This window comes from Cnephaeus nilssonii (assembly GCF_951640355.1).
Source record: "Cnephaeus nilssonii genome assembly, chromosome: 18".
NCBI lineage: Eukaryota > Metazoa > Chordata > Mammalia > Chiroptera > Vespertilionidae > Cnephaeus > Cnephaeus nilssonii.
This window is the reverse complement of record NC_137089.1, coordinates 21,143,144-21,159,839: the sequence shown is the minus strand read 5'-3', so window position 1 is coordinate 21,159,839 and position 16,696 is coordinate 21,143,144. Positions and strand designations below refer to the sequence as shown.

General features: G+C 35.6%; 1 protein-coding gene across 3 annotated transcripts in view; it reads left to right on the top strand.

Moving 5' to 3' along the window:
- The window catches only part of CSMD3 (CUB and Sushi multiple domains 3), a gene marked incomplete at both ends in the record, with an annotated part of 911,147 nt that overhangs the window by 561,547 nt on the left and 332,904 nt on the right, over positions 1 to 16,696 (top strand). For all 3 annotated transcript variants that reach the window (XM_079795927.1, XM_079795926.1, XM_079795925.1), the window contains 4 exons: positions 3,067 to 3,255; positions 6,602 to 6,718; positions 9,360 to 9,575; positions 11,147 to 11,335. In XM_079795927.1, the coding sequence (XP_079652053.1) occupies positions 3,067 to 3,255; positions 6,602 to 6,718; positions 9,360 to 9,575; positions 11,147 to 11,335 (711 nt within the window). The remainder of the gene's footprint in view (positions 1 to 3,066; positions 3,256 to 6,601; positions 6,719 to 9,359; positions 9,576 to 11,146; positions 11,336 to 16,696) is intronic.

Here is a 16,696-nt window from a genome sequence, read left to right as displayed (position 1 = left end):
GAGGATGGTTATGTTTATCTCAATGTTGTGCTAACCTATGGACAAAAACAACAAAGCACAGGCCTTGGTTAAGGCAAAGATAAACCTTTTACTAAAAGAGTCATATGCCTGGAATGTGACTACTCACCATGACCTGCCCAGATAGGAACTTTTGACTAGATGAGCCTGTGAGGTTACTTTTCATCCACACATCGAATAATCAAATAAGCAGAAAACCTATTTTGAGATTTTACTTTAGTAAAAAGCAAGTTCTATAAAATACAATAAATGAGAAGGTGATAATGTATTTCATTATAATGACATGAACTTTGAAAATTATGTATATTTCCAAGACGTAAGAACATTCTAAACCTGCTTAACTAGCAATTACATTGTAACTTTAATGATTATTTATCAGTAAATTATACTATCTGTTTATCATGACCTTTCTGAGTTTCTAAATTTTGCAACATTTGCATTGCCTTGACTTATTTGCTTGTCAATCAATTATGAAATATTTCTTTAGATGTATTGTGTGTACAGTACAGTTGGGAACATAAAAGAAACGTATCATCTTGTTTCATGTATCAGTTGGAAAGACAAGGACAAATCAAAGGATTAACCTTATACTATTCACTGAACTCTACTCTGAGTAATCTGAAAGAATTAAAATCAGTTTTGATTCATTAAATTGGCCTGATCTTGCTTTTTCCATAATTTACATTTTGTGTGACCCCATCAAACCCGCATTTCCATGAATTCTTAAGATATCACTCCAACATAAGAGTCCTGAGTAAAGGAAAGTCATATATACACTGGAGCATTAGATCAAGACTTCAAGGAGAGGAGATCTGAGCTTGTCTATTAAAGATTGAGGCAATTGTGTAAAATAAGGGGACAACTGAGGGTATTCCTGGCAGAGAATTAAAGCATAAAACTAATTAAGAGAATCACCTGACTGGAAATGGAGAATGACTATGGGGAAATAATGGAAATTAAGAATATTGAGTTCAGTTTGGGAGCCTTAAATTTAAGAGTGCTGACTTTGAACATGGTGCCATTAACAGTAAGGTACAAAGCAATAACAGCTTTTAGGGATGTATATGTCCAAAATTGTATATAAAATAGATGGGAGATGAAAGATACTGAAATAAAGGCCAGGCATTATTGTTTGTGTTTTAGACTTGAAGTGATGAAGGCCTTGAGTAGGGTGAGGATAAATTGCATTATGCTTTTCAATGAGGGTGGATTTCAGACATATTTTATAGAGGGGAAAAAAAAATTCTGAGAGGGATTCATGATGAATGAGTATTTCAAAGAACTGGGTGCCTAGAAGAATAATGGTCACATTTAGAAGAGGAATATATCAGGTCAAAGTAATTGTGTTGAACATAAATTTTTCTGACACATTTTAGTTTCTCATTAAAAACAACAACATTTAAATGAAATGAATGTGGTTGATAAATACACTTAAAATGTACTCTTTACCTCTTTAAAATTAGATTTATTTTTAAAATATTTTGTTTAGCTTTAGTTTAAAATTGTGTAGCTAATGCAAATAAAAACTTTCTCATGTGAATAGGATTTTATATGATATAGAATTTTTTAAATTAAATCTTTATTGTTGAAAGTATTACATATGTTGCCTTTTCCCCCCATTGACTCCTTCAAGCCCCTCCACCCCAGGCCTTCACCACCCTATTGTCTCTGTTGTCTGTGTCCATGGGTTATGCATATATGCATACAAGTTCTTTGGTAGATCACTTCCCACTCACCCACCCTCTTGCACCTTCCCTCTGAGATTCCGTAGTCTGTTCTATGATTCTATGATATATAATTTTTAAAATGCTAATTATTATTTGGGGGAATATAAAGTAAGTACATAGTTATTTGTTGTCTAAATCTCCCTTCTAGGAACAGTAAGATAAATATTTTATCTTTTACCCCAGTTCTCAACTGGGGTCATTTTTGCATCCAAGGGGACATTTGACACTATCTGGAGATATCTTTGATTGTCATAACTGCAGGAGTGCTATTGGCATTTAGAAGGTTCAGGTCAGGGACACAGCAAAGAATTATGCAGCCCCAAAATTAACAGTGCCAAGGTTCTGAAACCTAAAATGTCGTATTAAAGCGAAGGGCATAGTCATGATATGGCCTTAGCTAGAGATTATAAATCTCAAGGAAGATTATCATCAGGAGACACCAATGTACACTATAGGTTATTGAAAGTCCCATCAACCCTGGCCAGCATGGCTCAGTGGTGGTTGAGTATTGACCTATGAACCAGGAGGTCACAGTTTGATTCCCAGTCAGAGCATATACCCTGTTGCAGGCTCGGTCCCCGGCGGGGGTGTGCAGGAGGCAGCCAATCAATGATTCTCTCATCATTGATGTTTCTATGACTCTCTCCCTCTCCCTTCCTCTCTGAAATCAATAAAAGTATATTAAAAAAAAAAAAAGGTAAAAGAAAGTCCCATTAAGTACCCACAAGAGCAGTTCCACAGTTTTACTTAGAAAGATACCGGTGATCATACTTTCATATATGGCAAAATGCCTCTACTCTTCTATATATTTGCTATCAAAATGATAAACTTCCAATTTAAAAGTTGATTAAAAATTTTAAAAACACATAATAAATATTAGGTATAATATTGGCTGTTGGCAAGCGCTCCAGAGTCAGTCACCTAACAATCAAATGAAATGTTCATGGTAAAACTAATTTCATAGGATTCTTTTAATAACTAACTGAAGAAAGTTTTGCAAAATTTTTAGTGTTGTTCCTGGAATACAGTAAGTTCAAGAAACAGTAATTAATGCTATGATTACATATATCATTTATAATAATACAATGTTTGATAACCATATATTTTCATAGAGTTCTTATATAACAAAATGACCTGAATTTGGTCTTTGTGGGGTTGTCAAAGGAAATATCAAGACAAATTTGTTAAATAAATTGTTGGTTTTAACATAAAGCTGTGATTACATTAATTTATTAGTAAAAATCATCATTTACAATTGTGTGAAGATAGAAATTAATTTCAGCAAATCTGATTCCCATCAAACTTACTCTTTGTTTTCCAGGTGTAACAGTGAACACCTATTCTTGCTTGGACCCTGGCATACCTGTACATGGCCGTCGCTATGGTTATGATTTCTCAATCGGATCTACTGTTTCATTTAGTTGTGACCCAGGATACAGGCTAAGCCACGAAGAGCCCCTTCTCTGTGAAAAAAACCACTGGTGGAGTCATCCACTTCCAACCTGTGATGGTAAGAATTCATTCAATAGGCAAAATGAACTGATTTATAAACCAAAACGGAATCAATATAGCCTTTATAAAAGGCGAGACTTAACTATGAATATTTTATATTTTGGAAATTTTATGTTATCAAACCATTAATAAAGAAAAGAAAGAATGAATATTGATAATCACCCAAACCTATCACAGACATAAGGATGCTATATGTATTTTTTTAAAGTGCTGAGAAAATCATTTTAAGTGCATATTGTGTGCGTGGGCCTTTTGACAAAATAGCGTTGAAAATGTCAAATTGGTATCAGATGAATGCACTGATGGAATAGAGCATTTACCCCCTGCCTTGGAAGGCAACATGTACCAATTCAAATGCTAGCTAGCTACACAGCACAGTGGCAGGGTACCCAGACTGCCCTGTTGTGGCATGTCCCTGGTCATGATGAATAGCATACTAGTGCCCTTATTAGTTTTTGTTTCCATGGAGAATAGTTCAGAAATGCTTCATTTTTCAGGAAAGACATAAAAATACAATGGAAGGAACTGCTTCCCTAAGATTAGAAAGTGCTTTCATACTTGCTTTATTAAAAAGCACACAATGTAAATCTATGCAGTATTTAGTTCTGGGTTTTAATTTTTATTTATAACACTATTTCCAGCTTCTATACTTTTCTAAGTGGAAGATCACATTGTTCATTATATGATTAAATTTTCAAGTACTGTTGGTGCCATCATTTTTAGTAGCAGCTTTAGTCCAATTTATTTTTATAACAAGGTTTGAAAAAAATCATCAGCATATCTTCCTTGTATTTGGTACAGTACCATTTATAATAGTCAGCATTCTTGTGATTGTAAGTGACAGAAACCCAATTTTAACGGGCTTTAAAGCATAAAAGCAGAATTTGTTGTTCGACTACCCGGATCTTAGGCAAGGCAGAGGTGGTTGGTGACACCTAGGCACCAACAGGGATCCACGGAAGAGCATGAAATCTCTAACTCTCCTTGACCTTCAGATCACTGACCCCTGCTTATCTCAGTCACATCTTGCGGCTCCCGCACTGCAAAACTTTGATGAACAGTCATTATTTTGTACTTATTTTCCCTCCTCTTTGGGAGAGGCACCCCCTGATGATAGGGTTGTTCTCCCAAACACTCAAGCTGCAAGCAGAATCTTTCTAATAATTAGCTTATGTGTAGCAGAAGCCATTTGCCTGAAAGACATGGGGAAAATCCAGGCTAGAATTAAGTTACATGTAGAGGCAAGAAAACGAAGGCAAACAAAGATTCATTACCTTGCCTGGTGTCACCCCACCAGCTGATCACAGTCAGGACTCAAACTCAGACAGCCTAAATCCAGATCCTATGCACTGGCCTTCTACTACACTGCCTCCATCCCACATTCTCCACATTCAGAGTGTCCTAAATTTATTTAAAATGAAAGTGTAATTATAGATTTGTTTACTCGGTGATACCACATGTTTATTTTAAGACTCTTATATAAAAATATGTCTTAATAGTTTATGGATACTCTGTACTTCTTGAAATGTGTGATTGAAAAACGGGACATTGGCCTTTTTTTGCTATCAATTATGTCATATGGAAAGAGTACTTTGAGGTCAATTATACTTTCTGTGTACATATATTTCTGAGTACAAATTGATTCTTTCTGTTAATGGTGAACAATACCAGATGTTACCTGTGAAGTTAGATCTTGGTCCTTGAGATTTGCTAAGAGAGAATTCAGAGCCAAGAACTCAAATACAAGGGGATGTTTATTTAGGAAGTCACAGAGGTAGAAGAAGTGAGCCAGGTGGGCTGGGTGGACTCAGAAAACAAGTGACAGAGTCAAAAGAAGGGTCCATGTAGCTTAGGAGAAAGAAAGCACAGATAAGCACCTGAGAGAGAAGGTACAGGCATGCTCTAGAAATAGAGAGTGGGTACATGGGGTCCTTCTTCTTAAGGGTTTTTAAAGGGGGGGGGAGGGGCTTTAGGACAAGTCTCAGGGGAGACTCTCAATAGAATATTCATTAGCTTTTCCAGGTGTGTCCTTTCAGGGTCTTGGTTTCCACTGATTGGTGGGCACCAGGAAAGGAGGTCATTAGTCATTGCATCTTGTCCTGATGTGGGTCATGGTGTCGCTTCCTCTGGTTTTGCTGCTTTTCTGGGACTGGAGCTGAAACAAAACTGAGGCCTAGATGTTACCTTTAGTTTGACCAAAACTCTGTCTCTGTGGTTAACAGACCCAAGTTTTATTGCTAAGATTATTTGATGTGGGTCAGAACCTCATTATGGAGAAGACTTAATGCTTAAGAAAGTGCTCTTGCAAGGAATTGTATGGGAGTCAGATGAAGCTATTCTCCAGACCCTTTTGTTCCAACCACATGACTATTGACATGTCAAGGGAGGAAAGGTCAGGGGAGGGTTTGAACTGCATGCCCAGTGATATGAAAGGTCAGGGGGGTTAAACCGCATGACTAGTGACATGTCAAGGGAGGAAAGGTCAGGGGAGGGTTTGAACTGCATGCCCAGTGATATGAAAGGTCAGGGGGGTTAAACTGCATGACTAGTGACATGGTAGGGAAGGAAAGATCATCCTGGGGGTATGTCTCATCCTACAACACTGATAAAAATTTTTTGCATACCCTATCCACTGATGGTTATTGAATGTAGTAGAAGGCATTATAGACCGTGATTTGTTCTTGAATAAACAAACATTGAATAAAAATTTAATTTATTTGACCTCAGTTCATAAACATTTATTTATTTTCATTACCTGGAGCATCTACTTAAAAATCTATACTCTCTCGAAAAAAAAATAATCAATACCTTTTTGTTCATGATATTTCCCAGAGAAATGCAGAATTCCAGAAGCAGCCTTCAAAATTTTCAGCTTACTTCCATATTTTAAAAGGAATTCTAGGAGGAATGACAGATATCCCTTTAAGAATTTAAAAGAAAAAAAAAATTATATAATTAACAATTTGTTTTCTTTAAGCTTAGTAAAAGAGGGGCTGCTAAACAATTAATTGCTCATGTTTAATTCACAACCAGTATATGCAAATGTTGCTTATAATTAGAACTGTATAAGTATGTACTTCAGATTCAAATGTGGCAAGTTGAGCTACATTCTGTTGGGGCCAGTGTTAATTCTCTGAGGCAATTACATACCCTTTTCTTCTCTAGTGCTGCTACAATGGATGAAATGATTTCCCAGGATTGGTGGAGGTCTTTACACACTCCTGTTATTTACTAGGAAGTAGCTTAAGCTAAGAAAACCAGACTCAAGGGAGGAGACAGGTTTGTTCAGCCTCTGTCTTTCTAAGTATGACTGTTAATAAGACTGGATTTCTTTGTATTTTCAGCATTATGTGGAGGCGATGTTAGAGGGCCTAGCGGAACAATCTTATCACCTGGTTACCCAGAATTTTATCCAAATTCTCTGAATTGTACTTGGACTGTTGATGTAACCCATGGAAAAGGTAATTTTCCTCATCCTACATAATAAAAAGGCAATATGCAAATTGCATCACTCCGCTACGCCCACGATTGGGCCGGCTGGAGGCGTGGGGGGCGGGACTCAGGGTGGCCGATTGGCTGGCGGTAGGAGCGGGGGGCGGGGACTCAAGTCCCCGCCCCCCGCTCCTACAGCCAGCCTAAATGGCCAACGCTGCAGAAGGACCCATGCGGCCAGCGGAAGTCGCTGGTGGCGGAACTCGGGGTGGCCAATTGCGTGGCTGCCGGCACCAGTTTTCCGCCAGCAGCAGTTTTCCACTGGCCACCCGCCATCAGGGCAGGGCACGGCGGGGTGGGGCGCGGCGCGGCGGGGAGGAGCAAGGCGGGCGGCAGTGGCGCATGGTTGCAGGTGTGGTGGCCCCAAGGCTGCGGCAGCGGCAGTGCACGCGGCTGAAGCGGCCGCTTGCAGGATTGAATCCTGCAAATGGGCTACTAGTAGAATAATAATTGGGCTCTCTTCTGAATTCTTATTGCATCTATTTTTATTGCATTGTCCTTTACCATGTCATTTTTGCATGAGCAAAAATAGATCAGTAGTAAAATTCACTTTGAGTAACTACAACAGAAGATTATAATGTGCTCATGTTTTTACCAGAATAGTGATAAGAAAGATATACTTTCTTTTTTTTTAAATATATTTTATTGATTTTTTACAGAGAGGAAGAGAGAGGGATAGAGAGTTAGAAACATCGATCAGCTGCCTCTTGCACACCCCCTACTGGGGATGTGCCTGCAACCAAGGTCGAACCTGGGACCCTTGAGTCCGCAGGCCGACGCTCTATCCACTGAGCCAAACCGGTTTCGGCAGATATACTTTCTTTTTGAAACGTGGGGTTCGGGGTGCAGACTTTTCTTCCTGTGAGTTCTTCTCTTCACAAAGTTTGAAGAATAAACTCATGGACCAAAAGGCTTCTTTAATAAAAAATGTAGAAGTTTATTAAAAGCAAATACAAACTCCATCTCCCCCATGGGGAGGGGCCCCCTAATGGGAAAAGCCTGCTGTTTCTCTCTAATGGGAAAAATTTAAAAAAATCCTGCCTCATGTCCCTTTGTCTCCAGTTTATATATACTGCAGTTCTTTGTTTGAATCTGACCTTATTAATTGGTCCCTTTCCTTTATTTGGGACTCCACACCCGCTCCCCCCCCCCCCCCCCATGCTTTCCTCATTGGCCATTCTGCTCCATAGAATTAGTTTCAAAGTTCAAAGCCCACGTGGTGCCCTCCTCTTTCTCTCCATCTTATCTTGCTGGTTGGAGTTGCCTTTGATCTCCCAGCTGCCCAGGCTAGAGATACCCCTGTCCCTTGGTTTATGGCTCTTTTAATTGCTCAGGTTGGAAATATTTCTATCTGCAAGTTTCCATCTATGTATTCCTCTCCCGTGGACCCTCCTCATTCCCTAAACCTTCCTAATTAAGCAAGGTAGCTATTTCATTTTGATGTGTTAAGCTAATGTTATTTGGAATTTGCATATCAACAAAATCTTAAACAGATGGCTTTTGTCTCCAGAATAATGTTCAGAGGTTGATTTTTAAAATTCAAAAGTTTGTATCAAAGATGGTTTGTAGTGCTAAGGCAATTAGTTGTAAAGTCCATGTTTATATCTACTTGAATATTAAAATGTTTATGATTATTTATTAAAATTACATTACCATATAAATTTACCGCTACTCTAGAAATGTTTGTGTCTCAAATTTTCTATCAGAGGGGCAGATATAACTCACATGGGGTTATAAAATTGCACTGTGCATATGATAGATGTTAACACATCTTTAAACAAATAAATGAAAGCCCAGTAGTACTAAATATAGTTCATTCATGTAACATCACTAAAATAATAAATTAGCAATATAAGTGATGAAGGCAATAAGTTAACAATGGGGAAATGGTCATCCTAATATATAAAAAATGGCTTAAAATTATTTACCAGAAAATCTGCATGTACTAATATTTTAAAAGAGTTAATTTATTCATTTAAAAAACTCCTAAAATAATAGAAAAGTTTAATGAAGGGAGCTCTGCTTGTTGGAAAAGTTATCTATTGATTATGGTGCATTTGCAAAGGTGTGTTCAGTTTGTGAAAATTCAATGAGCATTTTTCAGTATATTATATGTGCAGGTTGAAGTGTGTGGAAGATAAATAAATAGAGAGCCGGTACATTCGTTTAACAAATAGTTCCTCTTTATGTCTGCTTGGGAAGTTGAGCACTATGTGTTGTTCAAGGGCTTTGCAGTCGAAGCCCAAGGAGGCATGTGCCATGTTTACCAGAAAGCTGTACTTCTATTATCAATAGAGAATATACGTGTTCCCTGAAATGTTCAGAAAACTCGAGTTCTTTCTTTTCAGTCACTGTTTTTAAATTTTATTTCCAGCAGCTTCTAAGACATGATCCACTATATCCCATATAAGGATGCTGGTAGGAAAAAAAAGATAATTTTATACTATACATTTGGAAAATTTTATAGCAGTGCCTCTCATTTTCGGAGAAATCAGTTATGAAGAGGGTTCTTTCTTTTGTTGGTAGTTTGGTAACTCGTATTGACTGTTTTGGTAACCCTGGTTTTACTGACATATGTTGTAAATCTAATTTTCCTCTTTTTCTTCACAGGTGTGCAGTTCAACTTCCACACCTTTCATTTGGAAGACCATCACGACTACTTACTGGTCACAGAGAACGGGAGTTTCACGCAACCCCTGGCACGCCTGACTGGGTCGGAGCTTCCTTCAACCGTCAATGCTGGCCTCTATGGGAATTTCAGGGCTCAGTTGCGCTTCATTTCTGATTTTTCAATATCATACGAGGGATTCAATATTACATTCTCTGGTAAGAAAATAGTCAAATAAAAAATGCGATTTTGGCAACAAAAAAAATCACATTTTTTAAAAAGGATGAATATTATTTGTGTATGACAAAATAAAAAAAATAAAAAGGAAAAGTAGTAAATAACTGTCAACAAATTTTAAGGAATATTTGAGATACTTTGAATAAATAAATTAATTTGCTAAAAAATCCGCTAGTTACTTTCTTTTTAACTTACACACCTGTAGAATTCTAAAAGAGAGGAAAGCTAGCTAAAATGCCCAGTGAACTTAAAATGGAAATTCAAATGCATATTTTAAAGCTTCAATTAGACTTTAAAAGTAAAATTTGAGGTAAGCCAGTGATAGTCTAGTTTTACTTGTTTTGAAAAAGTTTATAGGCCAAGATTCAGATAAGCAATTTATTCTTTTGGAACTAGAAGTTCAAGAAATAATCAATGTGCTTCTCCCTTTATTTTAGAATAACCTCATCTATAGGCAACTTTATGACTTGGATTACAGAAAATAAAATCTATAAGACTAAAGTAAATAAAAACTGTTCTTGTCAGTTAAATTTCTATGGCTGAGTTGAATGGAATTGTGGAAAAGTAGTTATTTTTTAATGCAGAAATGATAGATAAATCTTATACCAACTTGCTAATATTAAAGTTGTAATAATAGCAGTATATATAAAATCATATAAAAGCTAATCTTGTTCTTCAACTATTCTAATATTTTCATAGAAATACTTGTCGTAATATATAATTTAGGTATTCCAGAATGAGTAGTGAATGAGCATAGACAATTTAGGCTAGAATATTGAAAGTATGTACAAATATTTTTTTAAGCAATGCAATAATGGTCATCAACTTGAAACAATTCCTTTGTTCACCATTGCAATTACATAGTCAGTTTGTGCTCTGGGCATATTTTTAGGTAAGCTACATCTTTTTAGGATGATATATAAATTACCATATTGTTGTTCAATCAGCTCTACTTTCTCATACTCTGAAGAGTGTTTAGCTGTTCATTTTCATGATGTTTATTCATTGCTTCTGTAATATAAAAAAGAGAAAAGTGTGAGGGCACTTCAGTCTTACATAAATGCTTGCATCTGAAGTCAGATGTTTTCCAAATTATGAATTAATTAAATTTGTTGTATACTAGAGACATAAGATTAAAACCATTAGGTAAAATGCATTCCAAAATGATTTAATTCCAGACGTTTTGTGTGTGTTTTTGAAAATATGCATCAATTATCTTAGTTTTATAAGTAAAAAAAAAAAACCCTACAAAATGGATGTGTTTCTAAATCAGAAGAAAGAATGAGATAAATAGCTACATTTTCAATTTATCACTCAGAAGGTGACATTTTATCATCTATATTGAATTTCCCAAATAAAAGTATTCATTAAGTTATTAGATCTTTTATAAAAGAAGAAAATTATGTGGGCCATTTGCATGTTCCCTTAATTAGACAATAGTTACTTTTTAAATGTATTACTAGGCCCTAAAAGTATCCAGATTATAAAGTATAAGTATATTCCTAAAAAGTGACTATCATTTTCTTTGTCCTCCTCTCCACCTAATTTACAGAATATAACCTTGAACCTTGTGAAGATCCTGGAATTCCTCAATATGGTAACCGAATTGGGTTCAACTTTGGGGTTGGTGACACTCTGACCTTCTCCTGCTCATCAGGTTATCGACTGGAAGGGACATCAGAGATCATCTGTCTTGGTGGTGGCCGCCGAGTGTGGAGTGCACCTCTGCCAAGGTGTGTGGGTACGTGGTCAGCTGCTTTCATTTGCTTGTATGTGTAGTCACTGTTCATGGAGTTGCATGGTTATACACCCTTTGTTTTTTTTTTTAATAATCTGTTGAATTTCTTCATTTATTTCATATAAGTTATTTCAATTTTTTTTCCACGTGGCAATCTGGTGTACCTCAATTAACTTCTCAACTGCTCCATACAAGCAACCATGCTTTTAAATTTGTTTTTAAATGGTGGGTATAAGGAATGAATAGATAGATAGAAGGTAGATCAATAGCTAGGTGACAGATAGATAGATAGATAGATAGATAGATAGATAGATAGATAGACAGAAAGCATCATATTTAGAAACCTTACAGAAAATTGCATTCTCGTTTTCTGTTGATAGGTGATTTTCTATGACTTCTGAGTGAAGTTTTGACAATATTTTACAATAGAATTAACATCCGTGAAACAAGAATATATGGGAAATGACATCCAATAAATAAGATAATTTAAGGGTGATGAGGGTGTGTATTGATTGACTCAATGTAAACATCAATAAATTTATTCTATTATTTAGATTAGTTAATATGGCAACTCATTTCATGATGTAAGATAAAGAATAGCAATAATTAAAGTATTGAAAGTTGGGACCTACCACCTTAACCTTTGGAAATTAATGTTTTGATTGATAAAAAGAATAAGAAATTTCTATAAAGAAAATGAAGGACTTTTTTATTAAGATTTAATTCATTTTCTATTTAAATTACAAAATAAGGAGGCCGGAATTTCCTCAGGTCATTAGCCTTTCAGCCATTATCAGTACTTATTTTATGATAGAACAAGTACGAATGGTCATTTTACAATTATTTCATGAAACTATTAAAACTTTCAAAAGCATATAATTTATAATTAGTAAATTTAATTGTGGGTTATGGATCTGTATAAGTTATAATATGCTATAAGATCAAGCAAGTTGATCTATGGTTCAGGACCTTGTCCTTTTCTATGGAAGTCTCAGATGAAAAATGAGAATGAAGAAGAAAATACCTCATGTGCCTTATTCAATATATTCCTGTAGATCTCCAAATCAAGTCAAAAAATGATATTCCAGGTTAATGTGGTTCTGAAAGCTTTTATAGTAATGGTATTGTTTTTACAACCCCTATGGGTTATGTAAAAAACAAGTTGACATACAACACATGGCATTTCTTTTTAAAATCACAGGCTTCTATAGAAATGACATATGCGACCTCAGAGGCTTAAAGCTGAGAGGTGATGACCAGCCACTCTCTCAAAACCTTTTTCCAAGAAGCTATGTAGGGTGCAGTTCTTCTGAGTTTGTTGTTTTGTTTTGTTTTGTTGGTGTGTGTGTGTGTGTGTGTGTGTGTGTGTGTGTGTGTGTGTGTTCCCCTGCTGTTGCCAGATTTGGAATTCCTTTCTTTACCTGTATTGCCCCCATTTCCAATTTGGTGTGAATATTTTTAAAGGCCAGTTAATGCGAACCTTGGGAATAGACCAAGTGAGGGCTGCAGAGTGTCTGGGTGTACATCCTGGTCATTTAATATTGAGTTATTTCACTTTTCTAAACTTTATTTTAATCATCTGCAAAATGGTTCCAACAGTAGCACCTAGTCATTGTCATGAGTTAGTTCTGAGGATTAAAAGAGGTTAGTTCTGCCAGTCAGATACCCAGCACAATCCTTGGAACATAGGAAGGGTTCAGAACTTAGATGTTATTATGACTCAATATTTTCAGTATAATTGGCTATCTATTCAACCCATAAATGTAGTTTATAAAAGCACCACTAGTAGGGATATGGTTGCATTTCACAAAACACTAACATTTATGAAGTTCTACTAGGCTCTTTTATTTATAGTCATCTCATTGAATCCTTACTTCAATCCTGCTATTGTTATCCCCCTCATTTTTCATCAGAAGAACCTGAGCCTTAGAATTAAATAACTTGTCCAACCAAGAGCATCAAGGTTGTACATGGCAGAAATATGATTTGTATATAATGTTTCTAATTTCAAAACCCAACGTTTTCCCCACCAGAGGATTTTATCTCAAGAGGTCTAGGGAAAGGTGAATCTTGAAGGACTCTTCAGTCATACAGAACTATAAAAAGTTAATGTTGTTTTTCTCTCCAAGTATAAGGCTGTTATGCAGGCTGAGAAGAAATCATTGCATGTATATTTTGAAGGTTTTGTCTATGTTTACAATAAATTTTAATAAGTGGATTTATGAAAATCTGTGTTTGCAAAAAAAAAGTAACTTTAAGTGAGTTCTATTTTATTAAAGAATTTTTTTTTGAGAGAAGGTTTTTTGGTTCCTAAATCTTTAATGGGAAAGAGGAAATAAAACCACCCTGGGGGCAAATTTAGAAAGCAAAATTATTTCTATGGAAATTTTCCCCATTTCAAATGAGCTATGTTTGCTTTTGAAGTTTATGAAATTTACAATTAAGTCTATGGACCTTAGTAAATTCTACTATAGGTATACATTTAAGTTATAAGTGATTTCTAAATGCTAGTTTATTTGAACAGTTTTACTTCTTTTTAGATTTTTTGTTTCATTTCATATACCTATAATACCAATTCTGTATTCCATACTTGCATAAAAACCATTGATTAGTTCTCAGCATTGCCAACTTCTTAGAAAGCTTGTTATAGTGGCCATATTATACGTAGGTTATATTCCAAAAGTTTACTTCTGTTTTAGTTGTTTGGAATCTAGATGGTTTTTTCCTGGCATAAATGTGCAAATAATTGATACATTCCCAAAACTAACCATAGATAAGGTTTTTAAATTTTATGTCAAATGTAAAACTAATACACTAAAATGACTTATTTTGCCGAAACCGGTTTGGCTCAGTGGATAGAGCGTCGGCCTGCGGACTCAAGGGTCCCAGGTTCGATTCCGGTGAAGGGCATGTACCTTGGTTGCGGGCACATCCCCAGTAGGGGGTGTGCAAGAGGCAGCTGATCGATGTTTCTAACTCTCTATCCCTCTCTCTTCCTCTCTGTAAAAAATCAATAAAATATATTAAAAAATAAATAAATAAAATGACTTATTTTTATATTGTTATATAAGAAGGTGACTGAAAGTAAGGCAGGTAACTGATAAAGCTAACTTGGAAACTTACTTTTTGGTCATTGTTTTTTGTTATGAATGTTTAATTTTGATTCTACGTTTAGTTTATAAATTAGTGGGTGCTTTTCAGTTTCTGTTGATAGAATTAAGTGAAAATTATCTTAATTCTGAATGTTAGTTTAATAATAAGTAACATTTTTATTTAAGCAATTTCCTGAATAACCTTTGCATTTGTGTTTGTTTTAAGGTGATATTTTAACAAATATTAAAATATAATAATATTGTGTTATGGTATTTACAATTCATAAAGAATTATATCATGTAGTATCTCATCCCCACAATCCACTGATGCTGTGAATGTAGGTTTAGCATAACTATCAGTGAAAATACAATGTCCGTAAAAAACTCAAGGTTAAACACAAACTTAGGGGAAGAGCCATGACTGTCACACTGTCCTTGTCTCAGGCCTGTGCTTGGTCCACAGCAACACACCTCTGTCCCTGACTGGAGGCTTCAGGAAGTTAGAGGGAAATCTGGCCTTAATTATACTTGACACATGGCTTCAGAGAGCTTATACTGTCCTCTATTTTAATTGGAGGAAACTTCTTCAACCTTGACCCATTTATCTGGGGTTACTTAAGTACAGGGAAATTTGGAGAAGAATCTTGATAGAAATCAAGATGGAAATTGAGAGCATACCATCCACTCAGAAGCAGGGATTCTACCCTCCAAGCAGTGGCCTCCATTGCAAGCACATAGTTCATATTTACCCTCCAGGCTTTCCTAAGCTGTGTGGCCTTTTGGAAGTTGTTCAGATCTCTTTCCTGCCAAGTATTCTCAAATGTAAAAAGTGAATATGCGCATCCATGTTGCAAGATAGCTATAGCTCTAAGCAATGGAAGACATGTACTAGTAAATCACCCAGTGCACTCATTGACCCATAACACTTGCTCAGCGAACCTTTGTCCCTTTTCCTTGTACCTGTAACTCTCTCCACCACCATATTGTCAGTTCTCCTGAGAGCCATAATGACTGATAGCTGTGAGAAATGATTTTCACAAACCAGCAGGAGAGGAAAGAGAGGAGGAGATGAAAATTTTAGTGTGCTATCAACAGCTAAGTACTGTAAGTACACATACAATCTCATTGACTTCTTAGTGATCAAGATAAAAGTCTCACATTAAAAAATATTCTTAGGTTTTACATTCTAGAAAAGATAGAAATAACAGGTAAAATCCTGTTTTAGTAAAGATATTTCATATGTAAGTGATTGTCCTGGAGAGCCAGGTTTCTAAGGAGATGGATATCCTTTCACCATTTTGAGTAGCAACCAAATGTCACAAAGAAAAAAAAACAAGTTTATGAAAGCTGATTACTTTGAAAATAAGAAACACTGTTCTCTTTTGGGTCAGGAAATAAGTCCCTGATTTCCTTTTGTGGAGGTCACATTATAAATAAAAAACAAAACTGTCATTTTCATTGTCATGTTTCTAATCAAGAAAAAACTTGCATGTCTTCACTCCGCTTCTAAATATGCCAGGAACTAAGCCAGGTCATGTTGCATATAAGCAAGGATCTGACAAAAGAACAATTTGGAAAGTAGATTAGTAAGTTAATATTAGTACTGATTTTTTTTTTTTTTTAGGCAGGAGTCCACACCTTTTGAAGTCATTTTAAAGATATTCATTCATTCATTCTTAGAATTCTCCATTTAACACATCTTCTTCTGTATCTAATTTTATGTGTCATTAATTTTTTAATCTGACCTTGGGCAAGTAACAACATCTTACTGTAATCATAAATCAAATGAAAAAATGATAACTCTACAGTGCACATCTACATATTATTCTCACTTTTGTGACTTTTTAGATGATATATGCTGATCATTATTTATTATTATGTTTAAAAATGAATGTTAATAGGGGAAACAAGATACAGCATATATGGTAACTCTTTGTACTATCATTGAAACTTTTTGGTAAATCTAAAACTAAAATGAAAAGTTTATTAAAAATTTTAAAAATGAAGGAAGAAAAAAATGTGCTTGATAGAAACTGAGTATCTAGAAAGTAAAGAACCAATGTACATTTCCTATTTAATGGAACTGCAGCAAAGACTATGACTCTTTTCATTAATTTGGGATTTATAAACACACGGATTTATGGAGAGCCTTTTATTATTTAAACTAGAGGCCTGGTGCACGGATTTGTGCAATGGTGGGGTCCCTCAGCATAGTCTGTGGGGATCGAGCCAAAAACTGCAGTCCAATGCTACCTGCTGCTCCTGCTTATCC